The 24,745-nt window shown below is 48.4% G+C and overlaps 1 protein-coding gene across 1 annotated transcript in view; it reads left to right on the top strand.

The window, feature by feature from the left end:
• Positions 1-591: 591 nt before the first annotated feature.
• Positions 592-24,745, top strand: part of LOC135520397 (trinucleotide repeat-containing gene 6C protein-like) — a 45,366-nt gene continuing 21,212 nt past the window's right edge. Inside the window, 11 exon segments of the mRNA XM_064945940.1 lie at positions 592-611; positions 1,119-1,417; positions 12,869-15,622; positions 17,352-17,561; positions 18,065-18,312; positions 18,615-18,672; positions 18,786-18,928; positions 19,224-19,367; positions 20,317-20,457; positions 20,628-20,747; positions 21,835-21,918. Coding sequence (XP_064802012.1) covers positions 592-611; positions 1,119-1,417; positions 12,869-15,622; positions 17,352-17,561; positions 18,065-18,312; positions 18,615-18,672; positions 18,786-18,928; positions 19,224-19,367; positions 20,317-20,457; positions 20,628-20,747; positions 21,835-21,918 — 4,221 coding nt within the window.

Here is a 24,745-nt window from a genome sequence, read left to right as displayed (position 1 = left end):
CTCCTCTCTTGGCTGTCTGCGATTGTCTTCTCTCTTTTCTTTCTCCTCCCCTGAGGCATAGCTGCCAGCCAGTTATTTTTAAAACCGGCCTACGAATTGTCCTCTGTAGCCACCTAGGGAGTATAGAACCACAACAAACAGTATTCAGTCACCAAACTGATGTAGCAGCTCAGCGCAACACTGAGGTCAGGAAGTGTTGTGAGACAATATGGCTGCCGTGCTCTTCTGCTCAGCATGGACAGGGAGCATACCATATCAGATATGTAGGTTGTTAATCTCTTGCCAACGCAGTTGCTTAATGCTCACACACGCTTGTGCTCCATAAGCCTTGGTGCGGACACACACACACACACACACACACACACACACACACACACACACACACCTGTGCTTCCGTAAGCCTCTGTGCCTTTTCCACTCCAGCCCTCGCGGATAGCTCTTAGCCTGTCCACCCAGAGGGCTCGGCTAAGCTCCTTTTAGCTACAGTAGGCTGACCCAGTAGGTCCTGCTAGTACCGACTGCTAATACCACTCAGTCTGGGCAAGGCTTGATTAGAGGGCTGTTCTCTCTGGGGAAATAATAGACCGAAGAATGCACAGGGCCAGGCAGAGGTGAGTGTGTGTGTGTGAGAGAACTTGCCCTTTCATGTTGTCTGGGCTGTCTGTCGGTGGTGTTCAAGCACAGGCCGGCTCATAGGGAAGGTTATTACTAAGACGCTACTTTGGAAATGCTAACCACGTTTCGCTTGATTTCTCCTTAGTAAATAAGGGAAATGTTTTCAATCCATGTTATACGGGTGTCAGATATTTGGGGGTGTAACGTTTTTGAGACTAAAACCTTGCCATATGTATTCTAAGGTTAGAGGTCATTTAATGTTTCAACCTGTGAACATCGGTTCAAATGATCAGTGTGTTCATGTCGCACTCGATCAGGGATATAACACTAACCTCATTCAACCAACAATGTTGTCTTGTAAAGTACAGTGGATTAGTGATGTGTGCTGTGCAGCATTAGCTAATACCTTGCTTCCTGTGTTGTGTTTGCGTCCTCCTCCAGAGCCAGCTAAGCCCAGCCCCGGTCCCCTCCACCACCCCACCACCTGTGTGACCCTGCCCCAGGCCTCACACCCCCTCCTCGTCCTCTTCAGTCAGAACCAATGGGAAGCGCGCCCCCCCTACCACCCAGCAAACACCACAGCAGCAGACCCCACCTCAGCCTCCGTCGTCGTCCTCAGGCCCCCGCTACCCGCCCCGTGAGGTCCCCCCGCGTTTCCGCCAGCAGGAGCACAAGCAGCTACTGAAGAGGGGCCAGCCACTGCCAGCCGGAGCCCTGAGTAGCCTCACCGTGACCCCTGCCGCCGATCCGCTCACCCCCGGTGCCCCCTCTTCTTCCTCCTCCGCAGGCAAGCGCCACACAGGTCAGTTCCCTGCTTATTGCGTCTTGCCCTTTGCTCCTTGGCTAGATCTGGTTCCCCAGTAGGAATGTGTCCTGTTTCTCCGTGTAACTTGATAGAGAAGCTGACGTTACTAAATTGGTCCCATGAAATGAAGTGTCACAGGTCATCACGGGAGATGGGCGAGGCTGTTCAACACGGGGCTCTACGCTGACCTTTACAAGGCACATGCGTGCGCTTAACTTGAAAGAAATGTAGGCGCACACATACATTTAGGAGCGCTACGAAAAATATTTGAAATATTAAAGCTCTAATCCCAAAATGTTCTAGGTGCGCTGAAATTCAAATTCCAGGTCGACAGCAAATATTTAGGCCCATATGCGAGAAATGTTTGCGGTGTTGGAGCCCTGCAACAGGTTGAGGAAGAATGGAGCGAATCGCAAATCCGTATGATGGGTCCATCTGTGGGTTAGTCCAAAAAGCCTTTTTGTTACTGCCCCTGTTCTCTATACTAGTCTACTGACATTAGGGAATTGATGATGGTGTTACTCTGAGAATCTCCTCCACTCTGACCCATTGGTTCACCTGTGTTTCTACAGGGGCTCTGTGCACAGAGAGGCTTTCGCTTGACCCTATTGAAATATGGCCGTGGTGGTGTTGAGCCACTGAGTAGGTGCTGTGGCGAATGGAGAGCGCACGGGACCTTTACCGCCCGTGGTCACCATTTAAAATGTTTGAAAAATAACTCCCCAGCGACCGGGTCTGTGGACTGCGGAGAAACCTACCAGTGGGCTTTAATTTAGGGCCAAAGAGAGAGAGTGAGTGGCTGGACAAACAATATGAGCCTTGAGTAGATATTTCTCCAGCATCGTTTTTCCTCCAGTAAGGCAGTGGAGGCGTGCTGTCACTGTGTGAGCCTACCGTCTTCCTTTCTGTGCCTTGACCCTGCAGCTTTTCTCTGACCACCACCAGTCTTCACATCCCAATGGAAGGTATTTCAACCAACACCTCTATCTATTCTCTTTAATTGACGTGGTTTACCTCCGTGTTTAAATGCAGATAACCGCACCGTGAATTGTTGTACGGCACTTAGAGGACGAGGCGGAGGGAGTCGAAGAGCTTGCTGCGTGCGGGTGTCTGTTCACATACTGTTTTATTTTACTCCTCTCTAGCCCTCCCTCCTCTGTGGTGCTGTCTTCCATTACTGACTCCCATGTTTACTCTGAGGGGGCTGCCTGTAGCATCACTGTAAACACAATTTCTCTGCAGAGCCCTGGGCAGCACAGGGCATTACAGACAAATGTTGCCACACACACACATGCAGTGTGTGTATACGCACTCAAGTGCACACACTGATGGTCTGATAACCTTTTTTTTCTTTTTACTGACTGGCTGGACAGCTCTCCCAGGGGCCCTCTGCGCAACACCGCCCCAGGCAGGAGAGGCCCGAGCCGGGGAAGGCTTTAAGTCCCCGGGGGTCCCTGGGGGCTTCTGATCAACTGTCCTTCCCTCTGTCTGCCTTGTCATAAATAGCTTTTTTTTCCTACAGCTGTACTCTACTGCCAATTACAGAAAGAGATACAGCATTAGTTTTGGCATTGACAGTCAGGAATACAGATTTGGGATGGATGCAGTTTTGAGAAGCCAGCATTTGATTTCAGTATCGAGCATCACTCAAGTTTACGAGAACTTTTTTTTCCTGCCAGCATGGTTCAAAATTCATGCAAACGTGGGGCCAATCTAATTTGTCCCCAGGCTGAATGTGCGACACTATGTATGGAGATGAGCTCTGCTTTTGTGGTCAGCTTCCCTTTGACCTCCCTGCTAGTGAAGTCATCATGGTTCACAGTACAGAGAGGACACAGGCGCTTCCAGCCCCAAGAGGCCTGCTGTGACTGGACTAGAGTCAGTGAGGAGATCCACTGTTACTGCCTTGACCCAGTTAAGTCCTCTCACATCTGTCTGCCCACAGGCCCAGCTGGCTACACACTAGGCCTGGATGGTCACACCACAATCAACCAATTCAATAATGAATTAATTTTATCTGACCATTTTAAAAATGCACAATCCTCGAGTGAGAGAACAACGATGCATTAAAAATCATAGTGAACACAAACACAAGTCATAGGCCTATTTCCATTGTGGTCCTCATTAGACACAACCCCCTCCCCCCTCTCCAATACAACAGCTGATGGCATTACAGCCCAGTGAGTGCTGCAGCCTGTATGGCCTTCGTCTCGTAGCATAGCAGGTGCTGTAGTGGGGGTCTGAGATGCAAGCCGTGCTGTGGGAAACGCACTCAGTTCTCTACAACAGCTGGTTCATTCATGGCTCTCTGTCTCCTAAGCCCCTGGGTGACGTAGCATGTGGCCAGAAGGAATACTATTGGCTAGATGTTGTTAACATGCATTGGCCCTGCCGCCCTTCTCATTTGGCCCCTTGGCTTTGTCTTGAAACGCCTGGATGGGGTGGCATATTTGTATTTGTTCTTTTGATTCCAGTTGCAGACGCTATTGTTTTGTCTGCGGATAAAGACCAATACGTAACACGTCCCATTGACGACTGTTCAGCCAGGTATTCCCGTCAGTGATCACTGCCTAATGTGCTTTAGCCGTAAGGCTATTCCTTTGACCATCGTTGTCAGGGCCACGTAAGTGAAGAATGTTGAGGTGCAGTGCTGTGAAAGTATTTGCCCCCTTCCTGATTTCTTTGTTTTCTTTCACCTTTGTCACACTTCAATGTTTCAGTTCATCAAACCAATTTTAATATTACACAAAGATGACACAATGCAGATTTTAAGCAATACATTTATTTATTAAGGGAAAAAAGCTACCCGAACCTTCGTGGGTCCTATGTGACAAAGAAATTGCCGCCCCCCTTGTTAAAATCATGAATTTACTGTGGTTAATCACATTTTCTGGAAAGCTGAGTTTTCAATTTCACAAGCCACACCCAGGCCTGATTACTGCCAGACCTGTTGAATCAAGAAATCACTTAAATAGAACCTGTCTGACATAGTGAAGTAGGCCAAAAGATCTCAAACAAGCAAGACATCATGCCCCAATCCAAACAAATTCAGGAACAGGATTACAAAGACATTTCTAAAGCTTTGGGACTCCAGCGAACCACAGTGAGAGCCATTATCCACAAATGGAGAAAATTTGGAACAGTGGTGAACCTTCCCAGGAGTGGCTGGCCTACCAAAATTACCCCAAGAGCGCAGTGACAACTCATCCAAGAGAGTTCACAAAATAACCCACAACAACATCTAAAGAACTGCAGGCCTCGCTTGCCTCAGTTGAGGTCAGTGTTCATGACCCAACCATAAGAAAGAGATGGGGCAAACATGGTGTCCATGGCAGAGTTCCAAGGAGAAAACCACTGCTGACCAGAAATAACAATCACGTCTCACTTTTGGCAACAAAAAAAAACATCTTGATGATCCCCAAGGCTTTTGGGAAAATATTCTGTGGATTGACAAGACAAAAGTTTAACCTTTTTGGAAGGTGTGTCCTGTTACATCTGGCGTAAAAGTAACACAGTATTTCAGAAAAAGAACATCATACCAACAGTCCAATATGGTGGTGGTGTGATGGTCTGGGGCTGCTTTGCTGCTTCAGGACCTGGATGACTTGCTGTGATTGATGGAACCATGAATTCTGCTCTCTACCAAAAAATCCTGAAGGAGAATATTCCAGCCATCAGTTCGTGGACCTCAAGCTGAAGCACACTTGGTTTCTGCAGCAGGACAATGATCCAAAACACACCAGCAAGTTCACCTCCTGAATGGCTTAACAATAACAAAATGTAATGAATGTTTTGGAGTGGCCAAGTCTGGACTTGAATCAAACTGAGATGCTGTGGCTCAAGAAACCTCCAATGTGGCTGAATGAAAACAATTCTGCAAGGAAGAGTGGGCCAAAATTACTCCACAGCGACGTGAAAGACTCGTACCAGTTATCGCAAACGCTTGATTGCCGTTGCCGAGGGTGGCACAAACAGTTATTAGGTTTAGGGGGCAATTACTTTATCACATAGGGCCGTGAAGGTTCGGATAGCTTTTTTACTTAACCCAAGTAAACACAAATTGCAGTTATCTTTGTGTAATATTTAAATTTGTTTGACCTGAAACATTTAAGTGTGACAAATGTGCAATAAAATAAGAAATCAGGAAGGGGGCAAATACCTTTTCACAGCACTATATGAATGACACTGATTCCACTAGTCAATGGAGTTGGCTAAAGCACATGCCGTTCGAAAGCCAGACTAGGCTAGAGAGAATGCCAGCCCCGCTCTCTCTCGTTCCCCTCTCCTCCAGCCCCTAGTGGCCTCATTAGCCCAGACTCTGCCAGGGAACCAAGAGGAAACTACCTCTCTGGTTTTAAACCCTCCTGTGCCCACTCTCACTCCTTTTCTCTATTTTTCTCTCTCGGTCTCTCCATTTCTGGAAAACAAACCAGAATCTTTTGATTCCAGAGACCGGAACTCAGAAGTTCCTGAAAGGGGAAAGAGGGTCTATTTTGAGAACAAATGGGATTAAATGCTGCATTTATTGCTTGTGGTGCGTCACGGTGAGGTTTGGCTTGAGATAATGTGGTGAATTGGCAGTGTTGAATGAATGGGAGAATAATGGCATCCGGTTCGGTCCCATTCGTGTGGCTCCTGGCTGCATTTCACAGCTAGCTCCAAGGCTACGCTATTGCTCAAGATGTTGATTACAGGCACTTAATCCTTTTTGGTGCACCGTGTCTTTCTTTTTCTTCATACATGCCGTCTCTGTGTCTCTCCCTTTGCCACTGTCAACCCCCCCCCTTCTCCCCGTCACCCTGGCTTTCATAGGGAGAGAAAGGCAGTGTCTAACTTTTGGCTGCCTGCTAGTAGCATCCTCATTATCAGCAGCAGCCTGATCTCCTGGTGGTTGTTTCCCCGGCAGGGCTAGCATCACTGTCGCCTTGTCTTATTCTGAGTAGTAGGCTAGTGCTCTGTGATAGGAAGCTGAGCTGCTATATGAAGTGATTTTTGTAGCTGTGTGCGTGCTGTCACAGCACTGCATCTTTGGTACCAGGGAGCTGCATCGGAACCAAACAACAGAAGCCGTATTGTTTTTATTTCTGTCGCCGCTATTCATTCAGCGAGCACCATCGTTACCCACTGCCCTCCTAATTGGGACCAGAATGGAAGCAGCTAGACATTACTGACGGCTGAACAGAGACGGAATAGAATTGTCCCCTTTTTTTTCCCCTTGTTGCCTTAGCTTTGGTTTTGTCCCCCGTTTCTCTCGCACACAGACACACCTTTTTCCCCTGACGCAGGAAGATTTCTCACTAATCTATTGGAATGCCTACCAGAAATAAGGTTGTGCAGAGTTGTAAGGAAAAGAGTGGGCAAGGTTGAGTAGACATACACATTACGCAGCCAGCCAGCCTCGATTTCTTGGCATCATGTCAAGGAAGCAGTTGCGATGCTTTGCAGCGAACAGTAGCAGACATATTGAATGGAGGATGGCTGTAGCGCCTCACAGCATGGTGTTGCAGCAGCACCACCTCTCTTCAGGTATTTTTCCACTCTACCCCTGACCCCCTTCTTTACAGCTGCCATCAGCTCTTATCTCTTCTTTCTTTCTCTCTCTACTCCGGGGTTATTTTGTTGAGCTCGTGGAGTTGTAGTATCTGTGACAGAAGAGAAAAATAGTGCTGAACTGCACGCTTTTCTGTGTAGTATATGATTGATTTATCATGCAACCTATTATGCCCCTTCAGAGAAAATGTGCGAGGGGGGGGCAGGCAAATAAATGAAAGGGAGAAAGCATAGGGCAGAGCGAGACGTTGTTGCTGCAGGCGGCAGCCTCTGAGCTCTTGGCTGATTTTCAGGTCTGCCCGATAAAATGGCGTTCCTTGCTGCTCGGCGGGCTTACAGACAGACAGAGGGAGAGGGGGAGCGACGCTTGTGTGCGTTAGAACCGCTGGTGCTGTCGTTCTACTCTATATATACACACACACACACACACACACACTATATCTATATCTATATATATATATATATCTCTAGCTAGCTCAAAAAAAATAAAGGGAACACTTAAACAACACAATGTAACTCCAAGTCAATCACATTTCCGTGAAATCAAACTGTCCACTTAGGAAGCAACACTGATTGACAATACATTTCACATGCTGTTGTGCAAATGGAATAGACAACAGGTGGAAATTATAGGCAATTAGCAAGACACCCCCAATAAAGGAGTGGTTCTGCAGGTGGTGACCACAGACCACTTCTCAATTCCTGTGCTTCCTGGCTGATGTTTTGGTCACTTTTGAATGCTGGCGGTGCTTTCACTCTAGTGGTAGCATGAGACGGAGTCTACAACCCACACAAGTGGCTCAGGTAGTGCAGCTCATCCAGGATGGCACATCAATGCGAGCTGTGGCAAGAAGGTTTGCTGTGTCTGTCAGCGTAGTGTCCAGAGCATGGCGGCGCTACCAGGAGACAGGCCAGTACATCAGGAGACGTGGAGGAGGCCGTAGGAGGGCAACAACCCAGCAGCAGGACCGCTACCTCCGCATTTGTGCAAGGAGGAGCACTGCCAGAGCCCTGCAAAATGACCTCCAACAGGCCACAAATGTGCATGTGTCTGCTCAAATGGTCAGAAACAGACTGCATGAGGGTGGTATGGAGGGCCCGACGTCCACAGGTGGGGGTTGTGCTTACAGCCCAACACCGTGCAGGACGTTTGACATTTGCCAGAGAACACCAAGATTGGCAAATTCGCCACTGGCGCCCCGTGCTCTTCACAGATGAAAGCAGGTTCACACTGAGCACATGTGACAGAATCTGGAGATGCTGTGGAGGACGTTCTGCTGCCTGCAACATCCTCCAGCCTGACCGGTTTGGCGGTGGGTCAGTCATGGTTTGGGGTGGCATTTCTTTGGGGGGGGCCGCACAGCCCTCCATGTGCTCGCCAGAGGTAGCCTGACTGCCATTAGGTACTGAGGTGAGATTCTCAGACCCCTTGTGAGACCATATGCTGGTGCGGTTGGCCCTGGGTTCCTCCTAATGCAAGACAATGCTAGACCTCATGTGGCTAGAGTGTGTCAGCAGTTCCTGCAAGAGGAAGGCATTGATGCTATGGACTGGCCCGCCCGTTCCCCAGACCTGAATCCAATTGAGCACATCTGGGACATCATGTCTCGCTCCATCCACCAACGCCCCTTTGCACCACAGACTGTCCAGGAGTTGACGGATGCTTTAGTCCAGGTCTGGGAGGAGATCCCTCAGGAGACCATCCGCCACCTCATCAGGAGCATGCCCAGGCATTGTAGGGAGGTCATACAGGCACGTGGAGGCCACACACATTACTGAGCCTCATTTTGACTTGTTTTAAGGACATTACATCAAAGTTGGATCAGCCTGTAGTGTGGTTTTCCACTTTAATTTTGAGTGTGACTCCAAATCCAGACCTCCATGGGTTGATAAATTTGATTTCCATTGATCATTTTTGTGATTTTGTTGTCAGCACATTCAACTATGTAAAGAAAAAAGTATTTAATAAGAATATTTCATTCATTCAGATCTAGGATGTGTTATTTTAGTGTTCCCTTTATTTTTTTGAGCAATGTATATGTATGCATGTATACACACACACACACACCTAGCAGCCTTGCAGGTACATGGATTGACATTGTGGGTGTCAGCGAAACAATGAGCTTTTGTATGTTAGCGGTTAGCTATCTCTGCGATTTGACTGAAAGGCAGGCAGGTGTACGGCACCAAAACAATGGCATTGAAACGGTGCCAAGCCTACCAAAGCAAAATCCTGCCAAAGACACTGAATCTCTCACACACCCACACAGGGCTCTCTGTTGGAATGACTCCTAAAATATGCACGTCATGCAAAACCTCTTTGTTTGTTGTGGGCGCTGGCCACTGACATTAGATGTTGTGTACTGACTTTGATGTGTTTGTTCTCGAAGGCCATGAGGAAGAAGGTTGTGGTTCAGTTGTGGGTTTAAGATGTTACTTACCGGGACTATTTAAATCAATGGAGAGTTATGATCAATGTGGTATGGATATATGTATTCCTAAGTGAACAAAGCCATAGAAAAGTTGTCCCAAATGGCACCCTATTCCCTTTTTATAGTGCACTACTTTTGAACAGTGCATGTAGGTTGCTTACATAAGGATCCATGGTGTGCTTACATAAGGATCACTCAGCCTAATGCACTCTTTTGTTATATGGCTGGTCTGTCACTGCTCTGTGGGATGTGTCTTGGACGTGCAGCTCAGCTTGACCCTAGATGCCCCAGATGTTATTTTATATTTGTGCAGTTTTGAAGGAGGTAGGGCGGAACCTAACAGTCGGCGGTGCGAGGGGCGGAACCTAACAGTCGGCGGTGCGAGGGGCGGAACCTAACAGTCGGCGGTGCGAGGGGCGGAACCTAACAGTCGGCGGTGCGAGGGGCGGAACCTAACAGTCGGCGGTGCGAGGGGCGGAACCTAACAGTCGGCGGTGCGAGGGGCGGAACCTAACAGTCGGCGGTGCGAGGGGCGGAACCTAACAGTCGGCGGTGCGAGGGGCGGAACCTAACAGTCGGCGGTGCGAGGGGCGGAACCTAACAGTCGGCGGTGCGAGGGGCGGAACCTAACAGTCGGCGAACTTGTTTTTTTTTTCTCAAATGTTATAGGAGAAACTTTTAATGGGAAATCTTTTTCAAGTTGAAGTTAGGATTTGAGATGGGAATTTTGTGGTACCTCTGGTTACACTTTCTAGGAAGTGTAGAGCTGATTGCAGTCTCTCTCTCTCTGTGTGTGTGTGTGCGCCTTTCTACACACACTGACGACCCTGTGTGATAAGGCAGTCTGAGAAGAGGAGATAAGTATGTTGAGGGGAAAATTGCATTTGGAGGGACTCGGAGGCGCGTTGCGCTGTATCTTAAGCCTAACCACACATCTGTCAGTCAGTGTCTCTCAAACGGAAGCTCGTCCCCCCACCCACTATTTGACAGGATTGTTTTGACCATAGCTTTATCTGTGATGGATAAACTCCAGGCAATCATGCAAATCACGGAACGGTCTGATAGAATCCAGTGGACTCCAATAGCGAGCTAATTGAGAAGGTAAGAGTCTCCATTTGAAATGGGGTGATGACTCAATATGACCCACCCCACTGTTTCACACTGTCTAAGGAAATGTTTTCTATATGTCCAAGACGACTTTGACATTGTAAATGTTTTTGTTTCATAGATAATAATGGGATACCATTTATTTTTGATAAAGCATTTGATGAGCTTATTGGATTTGTGAATTACAAAAACAAATAGATTATAAGAATACAACCTTCATCAATGTGCAGTTTCATAAAGTAAGCAGGGTTGAGGTCAATCTCATTTCTATTCAATCTGAATTGACTCGGATTGAAATGCAATTGGCCCCGACCCCCGCGCTAAAGTCATGAAGACGAGTGGGAACAACCGTGTTCTTAGGTCCTCTCTGTAGATAAGACCAGTTTAGTGGTTGGCTTTGCATGGTGGTTGGTGGATCAATACCCCCTCTCTTCTCTCCAGCAGCATTAATAAGGCCATTGATTACCTGCCTATTATTAGTTGTTACCGGGACTTGTTTTTCTCATCGGCGTTAATGAGTGTTTGTCTGTAGGCTGAGGCGATGTTCCACAGTGTGGGCTAGACTTATCTTGTTTTTCTCCTGCTGTTAGTATGAGGAAATCTATTAAAATAAGCATTTGAAAGATACAATTGAAGAAAGCAGAGTAATGTGTGTACTCTGCAGTAGAGGTCGACCGATTATTGGATGACCAAAAAGGCCGATACCGGGCTAATCGGCCATATTTGTTCCCCCCCCCCCCCCCCCCAAATTTTATTTTTGACATTTATTTTACCTTTATTTAACTAGGCAAGTCAATGACGGCCTAGGAACAGTGGGTTAACTGCCTGTAAAGGAGCAGAACGACAGCTCGGGGATTTACAACAATAGTAAATGAACACTTATTTTAACTTAATATAATACATCAATAAAATCAATTTAGCCTCAATTAGCCTCAAATAAGTAATGAAACATGTTCAATTTGGTTTAAATAATGCTGTGTTGAGGAAGAAAGTAAAAGTGCAATATGTGCCATGTAAGAAAGCTAATGTTTAAGTTCATTGCTCAGAACATGAGAACATATGAAAGCTGGTGGTTCCTTTTAACATGAGTCTTCAATAATCCCAGGTAAGAAGTTTTAGGTTGTAGTTGTTATAGGAATTATAGGACTATTTCTCTCTATACCATTTGTATTTCATATACCTTTGACTATTGGTTGTTCTTAGAGGCACTTTATTGCAAGTGTAACAGTATAGCTTCCGTCCCTCTCCTGCTTGACGCACAACGAAGAGCTGCTGGCAAAACGCATGAAAGTGCTGTTTGAATGAATGTTTACGTGCCTGCTTCTGCCTACCACCGCTCAGTCAGATACTTAGTTACTTGTATGCTCAGTCAGATTATATGCAACGCAGGACATGCTAGATAATATCTAGTAATATCATCAACCATGTGTAGTTAACTAGTGATTATGATTGATTTTATAAGAAGTTTAATACTAGCTAGAAACTTAACTTGGCTTACTGCATTTGCGTAACAGGCAGTCTCCTTGTGGGGTGCAACGAGAGAGAGGCAGGTCGTATAGCATTGGACTAGTTAACTGTAAGATTGCAAGATTGGATCCCCTGAGCTGACAAGGTGAAAATGTGTCGTTAACCCACCATTCCTAGGCCGTCATTAAAAATAAGAATGTGTTCCATAAAGGTGGCCAAATCGGTGCCCAAAAATGGCGATTTCCGATTGTTATGAAAACTTGAAATCGGCCTTAATTAATCGGTCGACCTCTACTCTGCGGTCTCCACAGTGTCAAGAGTGTCGCTGGGTCTAGTGCTTTGTGGGGACCTGCTGGAGCGTAGGGAGTGCTGGAGGAGGGAGCCATCTTGGTTTCGTTCCAATAAGTGAGCAGCTTTCCACTTGGGCTTCCTTTCACAGCCACAGCTAGGGGAGACTGATGGGCCTCTCAGTTCAGGAGGAGACTGCGAGAGCAGGTGGGAGGAAAGGGAGTTCCATTTCACCCACTCGCATAGAGGGAGAGTAGGACGGAAGGAGGGTTTAGGGAGAGGGAGGGCTCCTATCGCTCACCCAGCCACTCCACATCTGACTGCCCCAAAGCAGGAATATATGGATTTGCCATAGCTAATAGGATATGGGGCACGGTCTGCTGTACATTCTGATTAAGGCAGGCATCTGACTGGAGAACAGACCAGGAGAGCGTGACCGTCGCTCTCCTCTGACTGCTGCCATGTCGGATGGTAACAGTTTAACCAACCAAGGGGAGACATTACAATGACTTCTTCTAGGAGCTGAGTGAGGTTATTACATGGTATTCTCTCACTCACACATATAATATATATATATATATATCATTCTCTTTTTCTCCTCCAGACCTGCCCTTCCAGAGTGGTCCTGGTGCCCAGTATGAGAATCCCCACTGGGGAGCCTTACCACCAGCCACCGACCGCAGCACCACCAGTAGTAGCTGGGATCAAGTGATCATTGACGGGAGCGATACAGAGGCCTGGCCCTCCATCAGTCGCAGCAGCGACAGCCGACCAGCGAATTCTTCAGAATGTGCCACAGCTGCTGACTGTACAAACCCAGAGACCAGCAGCAACATGAGCATAGCCGCGGGGGCTACTAGCCAGCAGGCCCACTACCCCTCTCTCAAAGCTAACGTCACTAACATGATGCAGCCTGGCGGTGGCCAGGGAGTTGGAGCCATCGGCAGCAGGGGCTGGGGCTCCGGATCAGGCCCCATCACCATGGGCCCCACTGAGGGAGCCAAACCTGACGGTCTAGGACCCAACATGGGTCGGGGTGGAGGAGCATCCGGTTGGAACTCCCAGCCCAGTTTTAGCCTGAACCTGAACCCCAACGCCAACCCCTCGGCCTGGCCCGTGCTGGGGCAAGAGGGGGCTGGAGGTGGCCCCAACCCCGCCTCACTACCTCCCAACGGCAGCCTGGGCAACGGTAGCCTGGTAGGGGACGAGAACTGCAGCAGCAGCACTTGGGGAGGCATGATGAGCCCTGATGCCCCGTCCTCCAATAAGAATGTATCTTTCAGCAGCATGGAACATCCCAACCTTAACACTGATGGACAAAACAGCCACCACACTAAGCAGCCACTCAGCCCCATCCACGGGCTGCCCGGCTGGGGAGGCCAGTCCCCTACTGAGTCCTCCCAGCTCAACGGAGACGCAGGGAGCTCCGTCTGGGGCAACGGAGACACCAAGACTTCCGCTGACTCCAAAAACTCAGGCTGGGACTCGGCACCCTCCGGAGGCATGTCCGGCTGGGGCCACTCTGGCAGCGGAGGAGGCGGTAGTGGCGGTGGAGAAGGAGGCTGGGGAGGAGACTGGGGGAAACCCTCCAGCGGTGGAGGAGAGGGCAAAGGAGGCTGGGATTCCTCAGATGGCCCAGCCCAGGACCAGCAGGTAAGCTCCTGGGGCCAGCCAACCCCGGCCCCGACTAGTGAGGGTAGCGGAAGCGGCGGCAGCGAGGGGCGCTCCCACCGCAGGGACAGGACCGGCAGCGAGGACGGAGGCCCCCCTCCCCTGCCTCGGCAGGACCTGGACCCCCGGGTGCTCTGCAACACAGGCTGGGGCCAGACGCCCGTCCGCCAGCACACCTCCTGGGAGATGGAGGAGCAGCGCGCCGCCAACGAGAGGAAGACCAGCGAGATGAGGGGTGGTGCTGGAGGGGACACTTGGAAGGGCTCCAGCAGCCCCTCTTCCGGATCCCCACCGGACCCCCGGAACGGGGGAGCCAACCCCAACCTGGGACCATCTCAGAGGCCAGGCTCAGGGGGCTCCGGAGGCAAGAGCGAGGGCCCCTCAGGCTGGGGAGGCCCTCCACCCTCAGGCTGGGGGGAGCAGCCTGTCAACAAGGCCCCCAACGGTTCCGTCAGTGGTTGGGGGGAGCCCATGGCCCAAGGCCACAACACCACAAACAATGGCCCCAAGAGTGGAGTTCAATCCTGGGGCGTCCCTGAGGGGAAGTCCTCCCCTACCTGGGACGAAGGGCCAACCAAGACCCAGCAGAACCAGTCCCAGAGCTGGGGAGAGGGTCCCAAGTCCTCCCACGGCTGGGGCTCTGGTCACGGAAGTGGCAGCCGTGGCTCCAATGGCTCCAACGGCTCCAATGGAGGAGAGTGGAGAGAACCGGCCGAGGTGAAGAAGAATGGATCCTCCAGCCACATGTGGGAAGGAGAAGGAGGAAATGGACGAGGAGGAGGGTGGAAGGACAGCCCCAGAGGAGGTGGAGGAGGAAATGGGGGCGGCTGGGCGTCGAAGCCTGCCCCTGCTGTTGGAGGTGGTGGCTGGGTGGAGACCCAGCATCCCAACAGCCCAGCACCAGGATGGGGCTCCAAGCCCCAGGAAAGCCCCAACGGCCCAGCACCAGGATGGGGCTCCAAGCCCCAGGAAAGCCCCAACGGCCCAGCACCAGGATGGGGCTCCAAGCCCCAGGAAAGCCCCAACGGCCCAGCACCAGGATGGGGCTCCAAGCCCCAGGAAAGCCCCAACGGCCCAGCACCAGGATGGGGCGCCAAGCCCCAGGAAAGCCCCAACGGCCCAGCACCAGGATGGGGCTCCAAGCCCCAGGAAAACCCCAACGGAAATAGTGGAGGTGTTGGAACAGGAGGAGGCAGCATGGGGTCCTGGGGCGGCCCTGCATCTGTAAGGCAGAGTTCCAACCCCGGCTGGGGCCCGGGGAGCTCCGGAGCCAAACCCGACCCAGCGATGGAGCCCACCGGCTGGGAGGAACCCTCTCCTCCCTCCATCCGCCGCAAGATGGAGATCGATGACGGCACGTCCACATGGGGAGACCCCAGCGCCTACAACAAGACCGTGAATATGTGGGACCGCAACAACCCCACTGGAGGTAACGGTAACCAAGGCAACACCCCCACCCAGCCGCCGACCATTAAGAACAACGGAAGCATGGCCGTCAACAACAGCCACAACCACTCCTCCGTTCCCCCTAGTAACAACAATCACCACCACATGAACCACCACCACCCGCACCACGGACAGCCCCCGCCACACAGCCAGCACCACGGGAACAACAATGGATCCGCCAACACCGCCGCCCCACACCAGGGCAGTGGACCCCAGGGCAGACCACCTATGGCCAACCCAGGTAAGAAACTGACCCCACTCACTTTTCTGAAATGTCTGTAAAACTGGTTATTATGCACCGCTGTAATGTATTGTGGTATTAGCCCTGTGGTTAACCTATACTGGAAAGACTCCAAGTGAGAGACTTATGTCTGAGGAAATATCCAACGTTCAAGTGTATATTTTGTCATTGAATATTGGTGCGATTCATCGTTTTTTTTAAACAACAAATTGAGCGACATGGTTCAATTGTTTAAATTCCATTTGGTTTTGGGTTTTCTGTGAGCTCAATGTGCACATTACACAGTTTCTTTAGATATCAAACGGATGACACTCGAACTGTGCAACGTGTTAGGGAGTTTGGTAATTGCCTACAATGACCATAATCCATTATGTGCCTACTTGTCCTGTCTGTTTCTTTTACGCCTGCTACATAAGAGACCGAAGAATGTGTGATCAAGAGAGAGTTGCATAGCAAGGTCTCTCTACCTGAAAATGTGTGATCTAAGTGATTGATGGCTGCTTTTCAGCAGTCGTTAAAGTATACCTTTATTTACTTTGAAGAACTACTAAAATAGTGGGTTTGTCAGACAGTATAGACAGCAGCTCTATAGAGATGAGATGATCACTTGGAATTAAAGTGAAATATTTGAGTAAAGTAATGTGAATGAAGGTTCATAAGCAGTTAATGGGCAGTCACTGCCATCATGGGACTTTTATTAATTGTTTTGTTCTATGTGGCAGCATTCAACCCACATAATGCATAGTGCATTTAATGTTAAATTATTGGAATTGAAAATGTGTAGAAACCGAACCGACCTTAAAAAGCACTAATCGCTCAGCATTCTAGAACATGCACAGTGCCATGGCTTTTCAAGGCACCCCACTGCAAAGACAAACGCTTCAGTGAAAGCTGACTGTGTCACTGTTCTCGCTGAAAGGTTATGGATGAGAGTGAGACCAGTGCCCCCTGCTGTTTATCTCTGTGTACAACCCCAGTAACCAGAGACTGATCAGCCAGGCTTGGCACACACTGCTCTGGTCTGCCTGCTCACAGTGCTCCTCGGTGGACTCAGCCAGCTCAGACAAGAGGGTCTGGGAGCTGGGCCAGGAGTTAAACAGTCACGGCCGTCCTCCTCTGCCTCTCGCCCTCTCTCTTGGCCTGACTCTTCTGTCGTAGGCTGAAAGCCCTCTGACTATATATAGCAGCATCATGGCACCGCATCAACCTATGCTTACGTCCAAAATGGCACCCTATTCCCTATATAGTGCACTACTTTTTGCCAGAGCCCAAAGGGGCAGTATGGCTGTGTACCAAATGGCACCCTATTCCCTATATAGTGCACTACTTTTTGCCAGAGTCCGAAGGGCCTTGGTCAAAAGTAATGCACTATATAGGGAATAGGGTGCCAGTTGGTACACAGCCATACTGCCCCTGATTAACATGTAACAACTTGGCTCACTGTTTTACAAGGAGGAAAAGCCTGAGGATTGAGAGTAGAACGGGGTGTAGTGCAAGTGAATGAATGGAAGCGAGCACACACTGTTCCTCAGTAGTTTTATGGTTATCTTTTCATCAGTAATGGAACCAGTTGACTGGCATTAAAACTAGACTGCCAGACTGCAACTGCTAACAATGTCTGTTGATCACTGTTTGCTGGTCTTGTAAGTGAATATACTTGCAATAAAGTGACGCACACATCACTTTAAAGCATACATTTATAAATATGTCCTTCCCTCTCTTCTCCCAGGCTGGGGGGAGCTGCCCAGTGTCCAGCAGCCCAAGCCAGAAATGGCATGGGGGGAACCCGCTGGCCCCTCTCCTGCAGTGGACAACGGCACCTCTGCCTGGGGCAAACCCCCCGGTGTTCCTGGAGGCTGGGGCGATGGGGGGCACGAGCCCAATGGACCCTACAGGAGGGGCAACAACGGACCCTCTGGACCTGCACCCTGCAAGCCAGGTTAGGACCACATGCCGTTGGTGTACAAACATGGTTAACACTCACTTACTCATCAGTAAATAAAAATACTCTATTGTGTTTGTAAGTACCTGAAAGCTTCTGTTAAAGATTTGCTTTTCTAGATGTCTTGAAGGTCACGGTGATGTCTGCTATTGCATGAATTTTTATACTTGAAGGCAGACAAGAAAAGGAGGGACTTGTGTGACAATACTGGCACCAAGTGGTTGCATTCCAATTGCACGCAAAGGGGTTGCCCTTGATCTTTGCAAGCATTCAAAAGTGAAATCAAAGTGTATTAGTCACATGGTACAGTGCTAAGGTTAGACTCGACTGCAGTATACTGGTAGAGCAGAAACACAGATACTAAGGTTAGCTTGATACTACTGTTTGGGCACTGCAGTCAGATTTCAATGAACCAGCTATATTACAACAAGGCACTTACTAAATCACTTTTACTTGGTATTCATATCCAGGACATTTACCCTGCACTGCTCCTCTTCCAGCCCCCAAATCTATGCAAGATGGCTGGGGAGGCGGGAGGGAGGAGGAGATGGGCATGTCTTCTGGCCAATGGGATGCTGACGCCGGAGACATGTGGAACAGCCCCGCCTCCCAGGAGAGCAGCACCTCCTGTAACTCGTGGGGCCAGCCGCCCAAGAAGGGCCCGCCCAAGGGCAAGATGGGTAACCAGCCAGACGAAGCCTGGATCATGAACCGTCTCATCAAGCAGCTCACGGACATGGGCTTCCCGGTATGAATGTGATTCGTTTTGCAATGTCAGAATTAGACCTGGGTTCAAATACTATTTGATATATTTCAACTACTTTTGCTCCAGCCTCCTGGAGTGCCGGGGGGGGGTGTGTGTGTTTTGGGATAATTATTTTGTCCTTTAAACCAGGCAATTTCAGTCAAGCACAGATATGAAGTATTTGAAATGATTTCAAATTGTTTCAGAATCCACACATTTAAATGTATGTATCAAGCATGTAGTCAGTGTATTGTATAGTTGAAGTTGTCACTGACTGGGTGTCTCGTGTTGCCATTGTGTTACAGAGGGATCCTGCCGAGGAGGCTCTGAAGAGCAACGACATGAACCTGGACCAGGCCATGAGTAGGTTTTCCCTGTGTGTGTGTGTGTCTGACTGTGTGTGGGCGCACATCTACGTGTGTTTCTGCTTGTTGCTGTGTATGCGCATTCCATATTTATCTGACCTCTCTCCCAAGGCGCTTTGTTGGAGAAGAAGACTGAACTGGACAAGCGGGGCATGGGCATGTCGGACTACAACAACGGGATGAACAAGCCGTTGGGTTGCCGTCCCCAGGTCCTCTCCAAAGACCCCTCGGACCGCAGCCCATTCCTAGACAAGGTACTATATGAATGCCACTAGCATTGTATCAGGAATCGACAGCCGTCATGTCCAATAGAAAGACAGCTAGTGAAAGACATGTCCATTGACGAAGGATTAAACCACAAACGCACGTGCCTATGAATGGTGAAAATACAGGGGTCTTGTTTCAGTCCCACCTTTTCTTATTACCGCGATTGGGATTACGAGAAGTTGACTGTGTCCTTTGTAAAGCGTACCATACACAAACAAAAGTGATTGATTTAACTGAAATGATTTACTGACTGATCTTGTCTCCCCTCCTCCCTGGCTCCAGGACGGTGGTCTGTCAGATGACGCCCCCCCCTCACCGTTTCTGCCTTCTCCCGTCAGCCTGAAGCTCCCCCTGGTTAACAACCTTCAGCCTGGGCTGGCCCTGGGCGCCCCGGGGCTCAACATGCAGAACTTGAACAACAGACAGGTAAGGAGGGGGGGGGAGGTGAAACGCATGCGCTGCACCTCAGTCTCGTAATGAGGTAGCCCTTCCTGTGATTAGTTTCACCCTCGGCCCTATTATGGCGGTTAAGACGTTGGTTCAGGTCCCGTCTGTGACACACACACACACACACACACACACAGATGTATGCATAACCACAAACACATTTAGTGTAGATAAGTATACAGTAGCACATACACAACCACACACGTGCTTACATGACAATCTCTCACACCCACACTTCATGAACCCATTGCCAGGAGCTGGAGAATTGAGTGGCCTCGATATGCGACACTAAAGGGAAAACACTTTGAATGGAGTTGAGAACTCCATTCAGCTCTCCACCACTATCTCAAGGGTCGTTACGTCCGTAACCTTTCCTGCGGAGCCCATTGAAATGGGATAATTTTTGTATCATCAACTTTACAGAGAGGAGCCGCCATAGAAATACGAGTCCTTTATAGAACATAAGAGTCCTTGAAAGCCCAACAAAGCACTGTAACTCTGTCATAACAGTATTGGATTGAACAACTTATTGTCTGACACTGAACATAATTCTCTTTACTTCATAAGTCCCATTTTCCTTTATTGGCATATTGCTTGGGGCATTTAAAGAGCACTATCATTTAATCACAATCACCATTTAATCCAACTGAATGCACTCCAAATGTGCCAGTTTCTCCAGTATTGGTCAGTGGTTCAATGCGGTAGACCTTAGTTGAAAACCTATTTTCTTTCAAATGGACCCTGGATTGTTTGGGAAGTGGTGGAAAATCTTTATTTGTGGTTTCTCTGAGACACTGTGAGCCAGAGTTGTGTATTGTGAGGGACATCCTATTCATCGAATGTCTGGAGGGAATGAGTGGATTGAGTGATTGTCATGTCAACTCTTATTGACATTTAGTCATTTCCTCTCTGGTGTGTGTGTGTCTAGATGCAGAGTGGAATGTTGGGCAGCAGTGGAGCAGCACTATCCCGGGCCATGCAGCAGCCTCCTCCTCAGCCGTCAGTGCCGCCTCTCGGCTCCTCCCAGCCTAGTCTACGCGCTCAAGTGCCTCAGTTTCTCACCCCTCAGGTACACACACACACACACACACTATGCCTCAGCCAAGTTTCTCTCCGTTCACACACACCACGTTTTCTGTCCCCCAACCCCAGGCTCTCTCCATGACTGCTTTACTCTGTTTTAAGATATTTTGAGATGTTCTGAACAACTCTCATCTGTCTCCTTGTCCTCCCCTCCAGGTTCAAGCACAGCTCTTGCAGTTTGCCGCGAAAAACATTGGTCTGAACCCTGCACTTTTAACCTCACCAATAAACCCTCAACAAATGACCCTGTTGTACCAACTTCAGCAACTGCAAATGGTGAGTACAAGCCAAAGGCCCCTGTCTGCATTAGAAATAGGGTTCGTACTCCCAGAACCAGGCAGGATGAGCCTGTCTGCATTAGAAACAGGGTTTGTTCTAACCGAACCAGGCCGGATGAGCCTGTCTGCATTAGAAACAGGGTTCGTACTCCCAGAACCAGGCAGGATGAGCCTGTCTGCATTAGAAACAGGGTTTGTACTCCCAGAACCAGGCAGGATGAGCCTGTCTGCATTAGAAACAGGGTTCGTACTCCCAGAACCAGGCAGGATGAGCCTGTCTGCATTAGAAACAGGGTTTGTTCTAACTAAACCAGACAGGATGAGCCTGTCTGCATTAGAAACAGGGTTTGTTCTAACTAAACCAGACAGGATGAGCTTGTCTGCATTAGAAACAGGGTTTGTTCTAACTGAACCAGACAGGATGGGCTTGTTTGCATTAGAAACAGGGTTCGTACTCACCGAACCAGATCGGATGAGCCTGTCTGCATTAGAAACAGGGTTCGTTCTAACTGAACCAGACAGGATGGGCCTGTTTGCATTAGAAACAGGGTTCGTACTCACCGAACCAGACAGGATGGGCCTATCTGCGTTAGAAACAGGGTTTGTTCTAACTGAACCAGACAGGATGGGCCTGTCTGCGTTAGAAACAGGGTTCGTACTCACCGAACCAGACAGGATGGGCCTGTCTGCATTAGAAACAGGGTTTGTTCTAACCGAACCAGACAGGATGGGCCTGTCTGCATTAGAAACAGGGTTCGTACTCACCGAACCAGACAGGATGGGCCTGTCTCCATTAGAAACAGGGTTCGTACTCACCGAACCAGACAGGATGGGCCTGTTTGCATTAGAAACAGGGTTTGTTCTAACCGAACCAGACAGGATGGGCTTGTCTGCATTAGAAACAGGGTTCATACTCACCGAACCAGACAGGATGGGCTATTCTTATTGTATTTTTTATGGACACCCTCAGGGGTACCCCAGTCTTTTGGATAAGGTGATGACCCTTTCTCTCTTTCTCTTCGTCTCCCTCTGCCTTTCGCTCTCTTGCATTGACTCTTTCCGTCTCTCTTTCTCTCTGTTTCTAGGCGTACCAGCGTTTACAAATCCAGCAGCAGATGATGCAAGCTCAGCGCAACGTCTCGGGCCCCATCAGACAACAAGAGCAGCAAGTAAGAGGCCCCTGTTTCAACCCCTATACATTCTCATCACTGTGTGACCCTCTGGGTCGTTCCATTTGATTACAATCACTTTTTGATTTTGAACTAAACTTTCCATACATATTTGCCCATGGTATAAGTGGTCAGAAAGTGAGAAGATGGAGGTGCTCAAAGTTGACCCATTTTGCATACCCTACATACATCTATGTCTTCATCACTGGAAAAGACAAACCGTTGAGCGTGATATCATTTAAAAGCTTACAAACTATTTTATCATTTCAAGAGAAAATGTCAAGTATAAAAAAATTACATCCTTTAATGTTATCTAAAACTTCATAACCTCAATTGATTTATTTATTTATATATATATATTTATTTATAGATAGATAGAGAGAGATAGAGAGATAGAGAGAGATATATATATATATATATCTCTCTCTATCTCTCTATTTTTGCATTTCGGGTATATGTTGAAGCTTAGACCCGATTTGAGTTGTCTGAGTTGTTGTTTTTGTGCTCGCAATCGATTGAGACAGCATGCTCTTGAAATCGAGGTGTGTCATTTCAATCCTAGAAACAGAATGGACATAACCCTTCAAACCGGTGCAATTTAGCTGGTATATCATTGACATTTGAATTAAAATGTTTACTTCCAACTGCTCCGACGAAGATGGCCGCTGGTCCACCCACCATTGAATGTCAACATAAAACAAATAATAGAACAGACATTTATCTCTGTTTCCTATGGAAGACTTAAAGTATAATGTAAAACAACTGATATATCCCATTCAAGTCAACATTCTGATGTGTGGACCTGCTACCATTTTGAAAGTTGACATATTAAAATGTATTCCCATTTCAGAACATCCACCCTGTGTTGAAGAGCATGGTGTCTCAACCAATGGCAGGCAACAACTCAAACACCAAAGATAATATCAAAATCGGGTCTAAGCTACAACATCTGCAAAAATAATCAGCGTGCACAGTTTTTGATCATTGACAAAGTTAGAAATGACGATTTAAAGAATCTATAAAACCGTAAATATGTGCTATAAATTGTATTGTTTACGATTAGTGTTGAACTCGACCGGATATGCTGACTTAGTTGCGTGTGAGTCAGGGGAAATGTGTTTGTCAAAAGCACCTCCAGTTGCTCAAACTTGCTATTTCTCTAGAATATATGGAGAAGTGGTTACAGAAGTTGGTTGCTTGTGTGGTTGGATCCTTTTTTTCTTGCAAATTGAGAACTTCTCTAAAATAATCTGAAGACACTAAAGCAGGGATTCCCAAACGCTTTTGGCACGTGACCCCATTTTGATATCTGAAAGTTCTCTCGACCCCAACCTTGTGATTAACAGCCAATGGTTACTTTTAAAATTGGGGCCATGGCAGTCAATTGCAAAACATTCTGACAGTATTTCTGTTTTGTATTCTCAACTCACCATCACATACTTTTAATGTGGGGCTATGAGTCAATTACAAGTGTCTGACATAAGATCAATTATGTCACCACCACTAATGACATAGGTGTGCTTGATGCATGTCGCGTCTGCGCTTCTCAAAGTCGAGGGGTGTGGTCCACAGTGCGCACCTCATCTCTCCTGTCACATCCAACCTGGATCGATATTTGTTTTTAATGCAGACGAACGCACTGAATTGGCGTACTATGAGTTTTAATTCTTGGAGGGAGACGACACGGTATTCCTTTTGAGACCAACCGAAACTCCTCAATAGTGACCCGTGAATGCGTTGTCTGCAACATACGGTCACATCGACTGCATAGCCAGGCACGACTCCTACACCATCATTAAGTTTGCACCTGATCACCGACAACGACGAGACAGCCTATAGGGGGGAAGTCAGAGACCTGGCCGGGTTGTCAGAATAACATCCCTCAATGTGATCAAGACAAAGGAGATGATTGTGGACTACAGGAAAAGGAGGACCAAGCACGCCCTCATTCTCATCGACGGGCTGTAGTGGAGCAGGTTGAGCGCTTCAGGTTCAAACAAACTATCATGGTCCAAACACACCAAGGCAGTCGTGAAGAGGGCACGACAAAGCCTATTCCCCTTAAGGAAACTAAAAAGATTTGGCATGGGTCCTGAGATCCTAAAAAGGTTCTACAGCTGCAACATCGACTGCATCCTGACTGGTTGCATCACTGCCTGGTATGGCAATTGCTCAGCCTCTGACCGCAAGGCACTACAAATCAAATGTATTTATATAGCCCTTCGTACATCAGCAGACATCTCAAAGTGCTGTACAGAAACCCAGCCTAAAACCCCAAACAGCAAGCAGTGTAGGTGTAGAAGTACGGTAGCTAGGAAAAACTCCCTAGAAAAGCCAAAACCTAGGAAGAAACCTAGAGAGGAACCAGGCTATGAGGGGTGGCCAGTCCTCTTCTGGCTGTGCAGGGTAGAGATTATAACATAACCAAGATGTTCAAATGTTCATAAATGACATGCACGGTCAAATAATAATAATCACAGTAGTTGTCGAGGGTGCAGCAAGTCAGCACCTCGGGAGTAAATGTCACTTTGCTTTTCATAGCTGATCATTAAGAGTATCTCTACCACTCCTGCTGTCTCTAGAGAGTTGAAAACAGCAGTTCTGGGACAGGTAGTTGAAACTGGAGCAGCAGCACTACAGAGGGTAGTGAGTCCGGCCCAGTACATCACCGGGGCTAAGATGCCTGCCATCAAGGACCTCTACACCAGGCGGTGTCAGAGGAAGGCCCTAAAAATTGTCGAAGACCCCAGCCACCCCAGTCAGACTGTTCTCTTTACTACCGCATGGCATTCTCTTTACTACCGCATGGCATTCTCTCTACTACCGC

This window comes from Oncorhynchus masou, chromosome 4, assembly GCF_036934945.1.
Source record: "Oncorhynchus masou masou isolate Uvic2021 chromosome 4, UVic_Omas_1.1, whole genome shotgun sequence".
NCBI lineage: Eukaryota > Metazoa > Chordata > Actinopteri > Salmoniformes > Salmonidae > Oncorhynchus > Oncorhynchus masou.
The sequence above is the reverse complement of the archived record's forward strand: the minus strand, read 5'-3'. Positions and strand labels throughout refer to the sequence as shown.